The 14,607-nt window shown below is 34.8% G+C and overlaps 1 protein-coding gene across 2 annotated transcripts in view; it reads left to right on the plus strand.

Moving 5' to 3' along the window:
- Window positions 1-645: 645 nt before the first annotated feature.
- Window positions 646-14,607, plus strand: part of LOC121371563 (kelch-like protein 13) — a 37,803-nt gene continuing 23,841 nt past the window's right edge. The window contains exons 1-2 of one of the 2 annotated variants that reach the window (XM_041497557.1): window positions 646-982; window positions 13,677-14,115. In XM_041497557.1, coding sequence (XP_041353491.1) covers window positions 13,749-14,115 — 367 coding nt within the window. In that variant the 5' untranslated portion in view covers window positions 646-982; window positions 13,677-13,748. Of the gene's footprint in view, window positions 983-9,584; window positions 9,646-13,676; window positions 14,116-14,607 lie in introns of those variants that run through there. The other variant, XM_041497556.1, reaches the window with a different exon arrangement.

Below are 14,607 nucleotides of genomic sequence, written 5' to 3' on the forward strand. Positions count from 1 at the left end.
ACAGCAGGTTTCCTCTGAAACCTACGAGTCAAAATTACCAAACATTTGACACCCAGTAGCCGAACCAGATGATTAATAAATCAATGTCGTAAACAAAACAAACTTTAATTTTTAACTTTAATTTACGTCAGAAAGGATGCGGCTGAATGGTAGTGTCATCACAGAGATCGCAGGTTCGATCGCCTGAGGTGGTCATGTTTTTTTGTTTTGGCTTTTTTTTTTCTTTTCTTTTTATAAGGCTACTGTATGTGCTGTGCTGTTCTGTCTATGACAAAATGCATATGAAAGATAGGAGGTAGAATGATTTTATTTGGCTGCAGGGGATGTCTTTTATTTCCACGTAGATCAAATGCATCACAGTAACCTACATTAAAGGCATACTGTCACGGATTTAAGGAACTTATTTCTCTAAAAAATGGATAATACATAAAAATTACATTAATTGTTGGAAACTAAATCTAGCTATCGCATCACCTTAACTGAACCATGATGGAGTGAAATCCATGTCATCTCTCTCAGTAATTTTAGTTTTTGAATTATGGACCATTGCCATAATTCAATTATTTTTACAAACTATCATTAATAAATAGAGTATGGTGGATATGAAGATGGTTGAATAAAGTGCATTTAGAGACAGATCAAATTATTTTTGTTCAAGTAATTATTTGTTAGACCATTAAATAGGTCAGTGGTCTGTGACAATATGCCTTTAAAACACTAGGTTACCGTAGTTGAAAACGCGTTGAGGAGTTTCTAAACAACTATTCCCAATTTGCAGCGTGAATTTCCACTGACACATTAGACGTAGAACAGTCAAGGTAACACGATGGTGACAATTGTGACGCCCAAAAGCCTCTTGGTCTACCTGCTGCCTATATATCTATTTAATGTGTTCCTCTGATGTTGGCTGTTTGGGTGTCGTCCCCAACGGCCGCTGAGTCACCGCCGATGCTATTTTACCGTGACCACAAAATGTCCTCAGGTATTTCGCTTTTCAAAACAAACTAAAGATACGTTCATTTGCTAGTAATGCAGAAACATGCCGCTGTGAGTCACACGTCATGCATTAGAAAACATTATATCCAGCGGGAAGTTAATCATTATTCATGTCTTTTCTCTCCCTTTTATGTCTTTATTATTTATCAGTGCACAATGTTAGCGTAGATATAGTCTTATGATTTCTCAAAAGTGATTTTATATACTTTTTATTTTGCATTTTGCAGGTGCTTGTAAACGTCAAACAGAAGTGGCAAGCGTACTGTGGACTAAAATAAAATATCTACCTTAACGCTTTTGAGATTAGTCGGCTTTTTATATGAATGTAAAAAGTATGCATCTCAACTGTTCTTTCTGAATATGTAGATTTTATATATGCAATTTGCAAATCCGTTTGGCATCGGTTTGTTATCTTATCTGTTGTATTTTTGTAGGAATTATACATGTGTAAAGACAATATTTTAAGGTGTACATTTATTTATTTCATTTCACTTATTTATTTCACTTCATTTCACTTCACTTGATTTTATTTGATTTTATTTGATTTTGTTTGATTTTATTTTATTTTATTAACGAATTAATTTCATTTTACTTAAATAATTTTATTAGCAAATTACAATCCTTGTTTTGTTTGTAATGCGTATACCGTATAATGCATGTTTGTGAAATGTCACATCACGAAGGACAAATGATACATAGAGCTATATGTGATTCACTTGTGTGTTCATTATTCTGTATTACACGCAACTGTTCAAGGTATACGAGCTAGTGCCAATGCTCCATATCTGATATATCAAAACCCCTGATCTATCTATCTATCCATCTATTTTTTTTTATCTATCTCCCGCTCTCTGTGTGTATTTATGTATATAATTATTTCTTCTTGTTTTTTCGACCAAGAGTTGAAATAATCATCTGTTAGACATCAACATGTGCTAAGCTGTTGCTGATTTTGTTTTTCCTTTCCCTTTAAACAATGAGCTGGGGTGTCAAAAAACAATCAAAAATTAACATCGCTTTCCACAATACATTAATTTAATTTTTGATCAATGTTCATATTCGTTCAATCTTATTATTATTTTATAAATTCTGCAGTCGAATTTCTCGGCGGGCACGCGGCATTAACACGTTACTGTGGGGGGATGACGAATACAAGGCAGAACCTGACCGGTTGAATAGGACGCCATCCGACAAGAAACCCGACACTGATGTGGAGAGAAATTGTGATAGATAGGTGGACGACGCTAATTGGGTTCTTCGTCCATGAGTCATAACTTCGTTATAACATCGTCGAAAATAACCAATTTACAATCGTTAATACTCAATAATACAAACAAGGTTCTAAAAATTATCTTATTCTGTTTTTATTTTGGAAAGCAAAATGGAATTTCTGTAAGATGATTAGTTTTACATCTTCACCTAGTTTTTTTCAGCTAATGAATTGGATCGATCATTTTGTTTTCACTTTGATTAACGTGATTTGTTAGACCTTTATATAAATTTCCTACTTTTAGAGTATCACATTTTTGCAGTTTCATTAAAATGCATTTAAATAATAATTAAAACAAAGCTACACTGCTGATGATATCAAGGAAATAGAATTGTGTGGGGTTTTTTTCTTCAAATTTCTCTTTGTAAGTGTTGTGGTTTATTGTTTTAACAAACATATTTAGATGATAGTGGTGGAGTGGTAGTAGTAGTAGTAGTAGTAGTAGTAGTAGTAGTAGTGGTAGTAGTAGTGGTAGTAGTAGTGGTGGTAGTAGTGGTGGTAGTAGTAGTAGTAGTAGTAGTAGTAGTAGTGGTGGCGGTGGTGGTGGTGGTGGCGGCGGCGGCAGCGGTGGTTGTGGTTGTGGTGGTGGTGGTGGTAGTAGTAGTAGTAATTATAGTATAAGGAGTAGTAAGATCAGCTGCAGTAGTAATTGTGATAGTAGTAATAACAGTAGTAATTGTGATAGTAGTAATAACAGTAGTAATTGTGGTAGTAGTAATAACAGTAGTAATTGTGATAGTAGTAATAACAGTAGTAATTGTGGTAGTAGTAATAACAGTAGTAATTGTGGTAGTAGTAATAACAATAGTAGTAATAACAGTAGTAATTGTGGTAGTAGTAATAACAGTAGTAATTGTGATAGTAGTAATAACAGTAGTAATTGTGGTAGTAGTAATAACAGTAGTAATTGTGGTAGTAGTAATAACAGTAGTAATTGTGATAGTAGTAATAACAGTAGTAATTGTGATAGTAGTAATAACAGTAGTAATTGTGGTAGTAGTAATAACAGTAGTAATTGTGATAGTAGTAATAACAGTAGTAATTGTGGTAGTAGTAATAACAGTAGTAATTGTGATAGTAGTAATAACAGTAGTAATTGTGATAGTAGTAATAACAGTAGTAATTGTGATAGTAGTAATAACAGTAGTAATTGTGATAGTAGTAATAACAGTAGTAATTGTGGTAGTAGTAATAACAGTAGTAATTGTGGTAGTAGTAATAACAATAGTAGTAATAACAGTAGTAATTGTGGTAGTAGTAATAACAGTAGTAATTGTGGTAGTAGTAATAACAGTAGTAATTGTGGTAGTAGTAATAACAGTAGTAATTGTGGTAGTAGTAATAACAGTAGTAACTGTGATAGTAGTAATAACAGTAGTAATTGTGGTAGTAGTAATAATAGTAGTAATTGTGGTAGTAGTAATAACAGTAGTAATTGTGGTAGTAGTAGTAATAACAGTAGTAATTGTGATAGTAGTAATAACAGTAGTTGCGGTGACAGTGGTAGTGGTACATGTTATATATATTTGTGAACATTTTATGTAAATGTACTAAAATCGGCTAAGAACTGATTGTTAAATCCATATTCCTTATTGATATTGTTAAGAATTTTACCAACTCGGACACTCCGTGAAACGCTATTCCGTTCTTTGTCAGTGTCTCTTCTTAATTACGCCAAACACGTAACTCTATGGTTATACAATTGTTAAGCCATCGCATGTAACTATATTTGACGTAACAGAAACTGGACGAAATTGTCTTGTCTTGTCTTGATATGTCTGTACCTGTATACACTTGCTTATTACACTAATATCATCAGTAGTCATGTATTCACTGTCACGAAATGTTATTTTATAGTAAGCAAAATAAATAGCGGATCATATTTAGGAAATTCTATATGTGTGTCTGATGTCATTTCTGTACTATAATATTATGATATATAAAGTCATTTTTAAAGTTATTTTATGAACTCATTTCAGCATAGATTTTGGATATTATTATTACTTTAATGCGACGTTTTACGAATACAAAGTGTTCCGCAATGACATAAATTATGCTTTAAAATAATGTTTTAACAAATAGTTAACTAAACATTTTTAAATTTTAAGTTTTAAAAATTAAAATCGAAAACAAAATTTGTGTCGGTTAATTAATAAATAAATTAATTAATTAATTAATTAAAATCACATGAATATTTATTGTTTCAAATAAGAATTACGCTATATGTACAAATTAACGTTTATTAGATATATGTATACAGATATTTTGATACATTTTGTTTTAGCTATAATTCGATGTCTTACATTAATATAATTTGTAAAAAATAAATCTTCAAAACGTTCAATTAAAACAAAAATGACTATTTTATTATGCACTACAAATGAAATTATTTTGATAAACTTGCATTTTGATATCAAAATTATGTTTTATATTACTCATTTTTATATTTATTAATAATGGAAAACTATTTTGTAAGTTTGTATTGTTGTGCTGTTTTTTTTATTAATAAATGTAACTTTGTAAGATTGTTACCCCAAGAATGAGTCATGTTGTGGACAAAGCGTTTTCCCCTTGCCTATCAAACAAAGACCAAACAGACATGGGAGTAAAGTTGATCATGAATGCAGGTGTAATAATAATTCATATCTCTCTTGTGACAGGTAACCGTGTCGAGCATATTGTTCAAACTATGACTAACTTGGTGAGAACAAAGCAGTTTGGAAGCTTTATTTTAACGTTTTTCTCCAGAATCACGAAAACAAAGACCATTTCCTTGACAGCCACACTCTTTGTAAGACTACCAAATATGGACAGGTAAAATGTCTACATTCATCAGCTGTTGGCCAGTTGTTGCGCGCGCTCCAGCACGAGCCAATTAGTGATGACTCACTCTCACGTGCAGCCTGCTCGTGCAACGAGCGATTATCGCATTAACCAATATCTAAATCGCCTCTGAAAACTTTCGTTTCCCGTGGTAATTACACAGTTATCAAGCTATATATTACGTTTCAGGAACTGTGGCAGTTCCTTGCTTTATCATTAGGAAAGATTTGTACGTTCTAATACAACAGAAATAAATGATCAGAGTTATGATCATGAAGTATCAAGAATACGGTTTCTTTGTGTTTTCAGCCATCACGGTCGGTTTACTTTCAGTAAGACTTCAAAGTCGGGAAGGTGTTCAACCCGAAACTATATTGATTTGAAGACAATTATGAACAGTATTTTTCAAAATTGATTTATTACACAATAACAAGGGAACAGATTATTTATGGTTATGAGAACGGAAATGTATTTGGCACCTTTATATTTCAATTTGTTCCTGATTGATTTTATTATTTTGTAATGTTTGTTAGTTACCGGTGTATTACTGAGAAAAACACATAAAAGAAGCTTTTGTATACGTAGACCACTGTTTACTTTACCAAATACTTAATATACTTTGTACCTTCAAATTGTCAAAACTTACTGAATGCTATAATTATCGGTGTCCTCCCATTTTGCCTACAACCCACTTTGCCTACACTCAGTTTGCCTACAACCCAGTTTGCCTACACTCAGTTTGCCTACAACTAACTTTGCCTACACTCAGTTTGCCTACAACCCACTTTGCCTACACTCAGTATGAAAAGATGCCATCCCCAGTTAAAAGTGGAGAATTCCATGTATGGTCCCTATACTACTCGTATAAAAATAACATGAGAAAATAATATGACAAACACATATTTTATTATAAAAACGATTAACATTACACAACAAAACCAATTAAAATATAAAATGACCTCACAAATATTAAACAAATATTTTGTACAAAGTTGAACTTTAATCCTATATCAAAGAATCATGAAGGCCATTTCACTTTGATCACATATTAAAGATCACAGTATGGGATCATTGGACTAATACTAATCACCATAAAGAACATGAAATCACCTTTGTGCCACTAAGCCCCAATTACATTACTTATGTTCATTATAATTTTAATTGTTTATGTAATACAATATTTTTATATTGGTTTGAGACACAAAATAATACGGATTGTCCCACTATGAACCGGGGATGTCACTTTTTTTACATTGTAGGCAAACTGAGTGTAGGCATACTGGGTTGTAGGCAAAGTGGGTTGTAGGCAGAATGGGAGGGAACCTGTACAATCGGGCATGCAGGCATGCAGGCAGGCATTTATACAGACAGGCAGATAATTAGGTTGCCTCTCTCACCCACCCCTCAAACCCTTTACTGTCCTGGGCCCCGTTCCACGAAGCGATCTTAGCACTTAAAGTATTACATAACACTTATAGCAAACATACAATGAAAAATACAAATTAAATGTATCACCTTAGTGCATAAGGTAGCTATGCTCTTAAAGTGATCTTAGGGCTAAGATCGCTTTGTGGAACGGGCCCCTGAACGAAGGATTCGGCGGAAGTCGACACTTGCTCCTATGACAGGCGTGCGTTACAACAGCTTGCTCTGAATGTGCACATTAAAACCTACCTACCTACCTACCTACCTTCATATTCACCTCCCCGTCCCTTGTCCGCTTGCCTGCCCACCTGAACGGTTCGTTACCTATCTATTTGAATTTCTGTCATCTGTTTCTGTCTTGTTTGTATTCGATACATTTATATAACTTTTAGCTCTTTTTCGCGTTGGGCAATTAAAACAAACAAACCAGTAGTCTAAGTATTGCTCTCAGATAGTCTGACCACAAATAACTACTTTAGACACATACCTAGAAGGATAGTTGTTTCACCACACATCCCACAAAAGAAGAAGAAGGAAAAGTTTCCTTTTAGTTTATAAAAAAAAAGAAGGTTAATTTGTTTTGCTTAACGACACCGCAAAAGCACATTGATCTATTAATCATTGGCTCTTGGATGTAAAACATTTGACAATTTTGGCATACAGTCTTAGAGAGAAAACCAGCTACGTTTTTCCATTAATAGCAAGGGATTGTTTATATGCACAATTCCGCAGAGAGGACAGCACATGGCACAGTCTTTGATATACCAGTCGTGGTGCACTAGCTGGAACGAGAAACAGTCGAATAGACCCACCGACCGCGCACCAGGCGAGCGCTTTGATATACCAGTCGTGGTGCACTGGCTGGAACGAGAAACAGTCGAATAGGCCCACCGACCGCGCATCAGGCGAGCGCTTTGCCACTGGTCTACGTCTCGCCCCTTTTGAGTTTAGAAGTTCGCTTCTTGTCTGTCTTTGACCTGAATTATTTTTACTGCTAGATTACGGTTCTGAACTTATAGAAAAAAAGGTTTAAATTATTACATCTGGATAGAAAAACAAAAATCAATGTTTATTTCAATTGCCCTGTCAATCGCACCGATATACGACAAGAAACTGACACGTCCCAATTTAATTAGCATGCCTTGTTTGATCGTGCTCTTTCCTTCATCTTTGATTAATCGGAAAATTACGGAAAAATGACGACGGTTTTTCAAACTTGAAAGTCTGCCTGCAGTACTACGTTTCCCTGCCTGCGAGATTTCGACTTGATATAAACTCCGATATTGACGTTCAGTAATGTAATTAAGTAGACGCATCTGCTTTGTAATGTAATTGTAAAACAGTTGTCAGTTTTCGGTGGAGCTGGTTTGATGGGAGATACGTCGGTCGATTCCGCCTGCCAGATCGGTGGGGCTGATTGGCTTTGATCGGCGCCAAACGAGGCTGTTAGCCACCGGACTGACGACAGTGAATCGTCGTTAGACATTTCCTAGTCACCGGGACGATTTGATTACTTTAGAATATATCATATCAGTGCCATATCTCTCTGGTGTTTGTTTATTCATTAATTTAACCATATCTAGATTGATTGATTGATTTTGTTTATATGTACAATCATGCACGCACAAGCGTACGCACAATAATTAGCTAATGCTAGTGTCAGACTACCAACTGCCAGCAGGAAGTTGGATAACGTTTTTCTGTCACGACGTCTACGACTGTCCAGTTGCTAGTCTGAGCGCTCTTACAACTCGATTCTCGTCGTATAACCCATTAGCTGGTAATCTGAGCGCACCCGTTGTAAGTCGGGAGTTGAGGAAATTACAACGCAACAGTCGAGTTGGCCAACTTCGTCGTAACAGTTGGCAGTTTGATCCTAACATAATAGATGACAAACGCATGGTGAAATATTCTAGGGAGGTCTAATAGAAAAAGGGCGTCCTAATGATTTTTTTTTTTTTAAAGGGGAACGGGTCCCCTGGTACCCCTTGGGCTGCCTCTATGACCGGTCATTCATGCACAGGACAACATTATATGGCTTTTTAAACAGGTGAAAACACAATGAACAAACTTCGTTTACTAGTTAGCATTTCTTCTAGTGCTTCTACTAGTATTTCTACTTTGCAACTAGTACAACTTCTGCAACTATTACCACCACCACTAGGGGCGGGATTTAGCTCAGTCGGTTAAGTGTTCGCCTGAGGTGCCTGCGTCGCAGGATCGAACCACCTCGGTGGATCCATTCAACTCATTGGGTTTTTCACGTTCCAACCAGTGCACCACAAGTGGTCAAAGGCTATAGTATCCATAGTATGTGCTTTCCTGTCTGTAGGAATGAATGTGCGTATAAAAGATCCCTTGCTGCTATTGGGGAAATGTAGCGGGTTTCCTCTAAAGACCACGTGTCAGAATTACCAAATGTTTGACATCCAACAGCCGATGATTAATTAATCAGTGTGCTCTAGTGGTGTCGTTAAACAAAACAAGCTTTTACTTCTACCACCACTACTACTACTACTACTACTACTACTACTACAAAGAATAACAGAAAAAAAGAACAAATGATAGAAACATGCGATATCAGCAATAACAGCTTAAGTTTCTACGATAATATTACATTGTGTGGAGTATTCGTGTGTAGCTAGTAAGCCCATGTTGTTAATACTACAGTGTGTGGAGTATTCGTGTGTAAGCCCATGTTGTCAGCTGGTCTGTTGAGTAAACTCGAGGTCGACCTCGACCGGTGTTCGCCCATCCTCTGACGTCATGATTTATGTCACCCCAACATTCAACACCGCCAGCTGAAGGACGATCAACAGACGACGTGGAGACGTCAAGAACACAACAAACCCTGCACACACACGGGTCGCTTCAGAGTTCCTTATCTATACCGCTATATAATAACAGGTGCAGTCGCGTGTGCAGAAATTTATGTAGGGGGTCATTGTGGGTGGGGGTATAGACTGTGGCGAACGACGTTTATAGGGGTCGAGTGATGCATTCCAGATAAATATATTGAATGTGTGTGTGTGTGTGTGTGTGTGTGTGTGTGTGTGTGTGTGAGCAGGGCGGGGTGGGAGTGAGGGTGGGGTGTCAACCCCGATTCCCTCATCTATGGACACGCGCCTAAGGTGTGTAAATAGTTTGCGTTTTTATTTTATAACTACACTGATGTTTTAAAATATGATTAATAATTTTGTCAAATATACATGACCATAATAGTCTATAATATTTATTATTGTACCTATGCCTGGCTCACCGTAGAGACATTTGGATTGGATTAAAGGAGTATAAATAATATTTATCTTCTGGGGGAATGGGGGAGTGAATGTAAAGGAAGTATCCTAAGTGTGTACCAATTGTAATATTCGTTTGGCTAGCATAAGCTTTTTTGCGAAGGTTTTCTAGTGTTTGCGGTTGCTCAGTATAGATTTCTGCCTTCAGTAATTTGTCCAACTGACAAACGAAGTTTGAAACAATCGTGTGGAAGACAATCCCAATACTATTTATTGATATTTTCCAGTCCCAACCAGTGCCCCACTGGTATTATTCAAAACCGTTGTCTGTGGGAAAGTGCATATAAAAGTACTATGAATTAATATTCCTGTCCTGGACGGAGAAGCCGGAGAAAGTCGACACCTGCGCCCATGACAGGCGTGTGATACAACATCTTGTTTTGAATGTGCACGTTAAATCCTATGACCTGATCTGACCTGACCTATGAATTAATAGTTAATAAATGTTTGAACAATCAGATAAATGAATGTATGTATGAATGAATTAATGAATATTTCAATAAACCATTTAATGAAGCAGTGAAGAAGGAATACATAAAAATTAGTGAACAAATATTAATAAGTACAAACGAATGAACAAATTATGAAAGCATTGCTAACGAACGAACGAACGAATGAATGAATGAATATACACAAACAACAGCTGTAGACAACCCATTTGTATTGTCTGATGAAAATTATCCATTTAACCTTTTTAATATAATCTGCCCCATGCATTCGGCTTGTTTCACTTTTTATAATAAAGGGACCAAGACATGATTCAGATTGAAATATTGTAGCCCAACACATCACTGTTTGGTTTGTGTTGATGCATATGGGTCACACCTAACTGTGTGGAGTATTTCAGGTCTCTCATTTCAATACAAATTGCACACTGAGTCAATTCGTGGGTCACAGTAGGGTACGTTTTGTCGTTATAGATTTCAGTAAGGATTCTTTGTAGTGTCAGTAATCAAACATTTAATATAGAAACTTTGTGGTAAAATGTAACTTGTCCACAACTAAGTGATTAAATATCAACAACAATACCAATATGATATATTTTTTGCAAAAAACCCCAAACATTTTAGTTAAATGATTCCTAAAATTTACTTTTTTTTAAATATGAGAAATGTTTTTTTTCAAATATTTTATTCAAAGTTGAATTATTTTGTTTAAATTTATGATTACCGTTGGGTTTTAACAAGGCTACTGTTTAATGGTGTTAACAAAATACTATTTATAAACTGTTTCATAAACATTTTAAGCTAAAGAATGCACATTATTACTTTTTTGACAGTATATAAATTTACATATTACTGTGTATGTACATTATGATTTTATATTTAAAACCTAGGTTTTGTTTGGTATTGTCCATAACCAAACATTACTGACTTTACTATTTCAGATTCTTTGCTTGTCTACGTTGAGTGTAAATCAGTATATTGTGCCTTAAAATAACCCTATTACAAATAGTTGAAAGTGGAACTGTAATTGTAGGATATCTCAGCACATTTGGCAGTTTTATTTTATCTCTTACATTCATATTTATTAGTCATGTGATGCATAAAAGCATACATGGTTCTTTAACAGTCAGCTAAATCTTAGATAAAATAAATATTATATTTACAATTGTTATGAATTGAACATCCTGGCAAATAAATACCACAATATTAGCTTCATGAAGTGCATTTATGTCTTGTTATATATAAGATTGTATTGTCCGTAATCTTAATATGAAAAAATAAAGAAGCTCCTGTCATAAGCATAAAACTTGGAAGTATGATAACTGTTATTGAAATAAACTTTAGTTACATATACCATGAGCTGTAAATACAAATAAAAATGAAGCATTAAACATTTTATGGATATGGCATACCATAATAGTACATTTATGGCAAAGATAAAACATTTACGTTTTACAACAATAATTACACCATTAATTTGTTAGAATACATTAAAACAAGTAAATAAACATTCATTTAGTTTGTGTTTTTGTAGTTTTTTTAAATATTGTATCATGGTGTTATAGTACCAGTGCAGTGTCTGTAACGTAACCACCCATTGTTAGCATATGAAAAAGAGTCATAACTTTTCTGTCAGTGACATTTGCTGAACAAAAATTTGGTGTTACAAACTTTAAACATTAATTTAGACGTCAGAAAAAATATAAGTTTTGAGTGCTACAATTAAACTTTATTTTTGGACCCACGTGGAAATGAATGGTGCCCTTTATTGTAATAAACCGATTGTTTACACAGACACCAGTGTCGACACGACTGGTGTACATTACTCCTATCAATGAGAGTGCGCAATGCATCACGTTTTACAAATACGTTTCCTTTATTTACTCTGGGGATTTCCCACCTGTTGCTCACCGATTGGATAAGATGTAGGACAACTTCCCGCCTAGCATGTATATTTTGGCATGTAATTTCTTGAAATGATAGCCACATTGACAAGAGAATAATAACATTAAAAACAAATTACAGCTGGGTTTTAAAGGCATTAATAGGTCATTTTCTTTCTTTTCAACTTATTTTCGTGCTTATATCCAATTCAAGCACTAATAGGTGATTAAAATCATTAACTATACAAGGATGAAAAAGTATATTTTCCTATTTAAAATATCAGTATCTGTATAAACAAGGTGTTTGTTGTCGCCCTAATCTTTGTAAAAGCTCAATCCGGATTTAACCTTACAATAATTTCGTACGTACGAAAACAAAATATATGTATTACGAAGTTTAATGTACAGTGACTTCTATAAACATTAGCACACGATCGCAAACACACTTGGCAGAGAGACACTAGTACTGGCATTCTAAACGAATTTTTTTATTTAATATGTCATTGTATTCGCCTAAAAGTCTATGTTAGTCAGACACATTTTATAATGACAGAAAACTGAGAATAGTCCCTTGCTTTTGAGTATTGGTTTACAAGGATATACAGATTCTGACATCCAGTTGCCAATGTCAATAGTTGTGCTTGGATGTCGTTAAACATTCATTTATTCATTCTGATATTTCAACATTTTACCATTTGCATAGTCAAGTACACAATACATGTTTGACAACATATAGGTCCTGATAAATAGGTCTTTGTTCAATATTTTAACATTTGCATATTCATGTACAAGGATATACAGATTAAAATGTGACCGTAAAAAAGTCGATATGACTGGCATGTAATTTATTGTGTATATATATTTTTTTGTACGTGAAGTTATTCGATTTTTATTTTGACATATTGTACTTTCTTAATAATTACATTTTTTTTCTATTCCACTTCAAATAATTTCACTGAGAATCCCAACGCAGTTTAATACGGCGTGGTATCTCCAGCGCCCGTCCCAGATGCGATGAGTCGTAGGATCGACTGCCCATGATTCACTCTTCAGGTTTTCCCTTATCCCAGCCAGTGTCAAACGGCCGGTATACACAAGGCCGTAGAATGCCCTGCTTGTAAAGTGCACCAAACTATTCTATTTTGTGATGGAGTAGTTTGTTATGATGACAGTGGGTTTGCTACCAATATCTAAATCAAATGTTGATTTAACCATGTCAGATACTAAATAGCCAATGTCTAAAATTTGTCAAGATATCAATAAAAAACATTATTTCCTTTATAACACATTTCGTAAAACCCTGGAGTGTAATTATTTTATATGTTTTTAATCGATATGCTGTCGACTATTCAGCCATGATAATAGCCCAATGCAATAAATTCAATAATTCGTTTCCCAAGAGATGAACATTTTATCAGCTTTCTGAAATATTTCAAAAGACATATAGACGCATAAAAAAAACTAGTGTATTATCCTTAAAACTTGGAACACATAACAATTATTTTCTGTCTGTTCTGTTCCTTTTCTTTTTTTACAGGAAGAGATAAATTAACAAGGGACACCAATCAAAGAACTGACATCGAGAACATCTCGAGAAGACAGCTGCAAAATGCCAGATGATCTAGAGACCCCTGTCTCGGGGCCCGTCTCCTGTGACTTCATCTTGTTATTTGACAAAGGTTCCGGCAGCAAAAATGTTTCTTATTTTATGGTCGACCCGTGCAACTCAGGTCGTATTTTCCCCAAGATGAACACAATCAGGATGAACGTGGTCAAAGACCTCAGTAGTTACAAGACTGCGGTCAAAGACAACATGCTTTATATCATGGGAGGCAAAGATTGGAACACCGGTTCGCACATCGCCGCTATGTGGCGTTTCGATCCAGTGACCAATCAGTGGATTCAACTCTCACCAATGATAACCGCCAGGTGTCGCTTTACTGCAGAAGTTATAGGAGATTTTATTTATATTATTGGTACGCTGTATTAGTTAATTTTATATACATTTAAACGTGTGTTAAGCAGCCATATAAATACCAGAAAGAGGCCTTTAAAAAAGATGGTTGCTAAATATAGGTTAAAATTGTAAATTAAACAATTTAGAAAAATAAAAGTGTGGCATTTCATAGAGATGGTTGCTGAAAAATTAATACTGCTTGTGAAGGTCTGTCTGTATTTGCTACTACGTACCATTAACAATTAAATCTGAATTTTAATTAATGTTACGTATAGGCAACAAAGGCTTACTGGGAGGAGTATTAGTGCTGAAATTATTATGAATATATGTGCATATACTGTGTATTATTTTTATACAATAAAAATATGAAGACCCCCCCCCCCCAACACCCCCCCCCCAAAAAAAAAACACCAAAAACCCCCCAACAAACAAACATACATTTCACTGTTAATAATGAATTTACCTTTAAATAAATATAAACTAAAACGTACAAGTATATTCAAAACTGTGT

Source organism: Gigantopelta aegis, chromosome 4 (genome assembly GCF_016097555.1).
Source record: "Gigantopelta aegis isolate Gae_Host chromosome 4, Gae_host_genome, whole genome shotgun sequence".
NCBI lineage: Eukaryota > Metazoa > Mollusca > Gastropoda > Neomphalida > Peltospiridae > Gigantopelta > Gigantopelta aegis.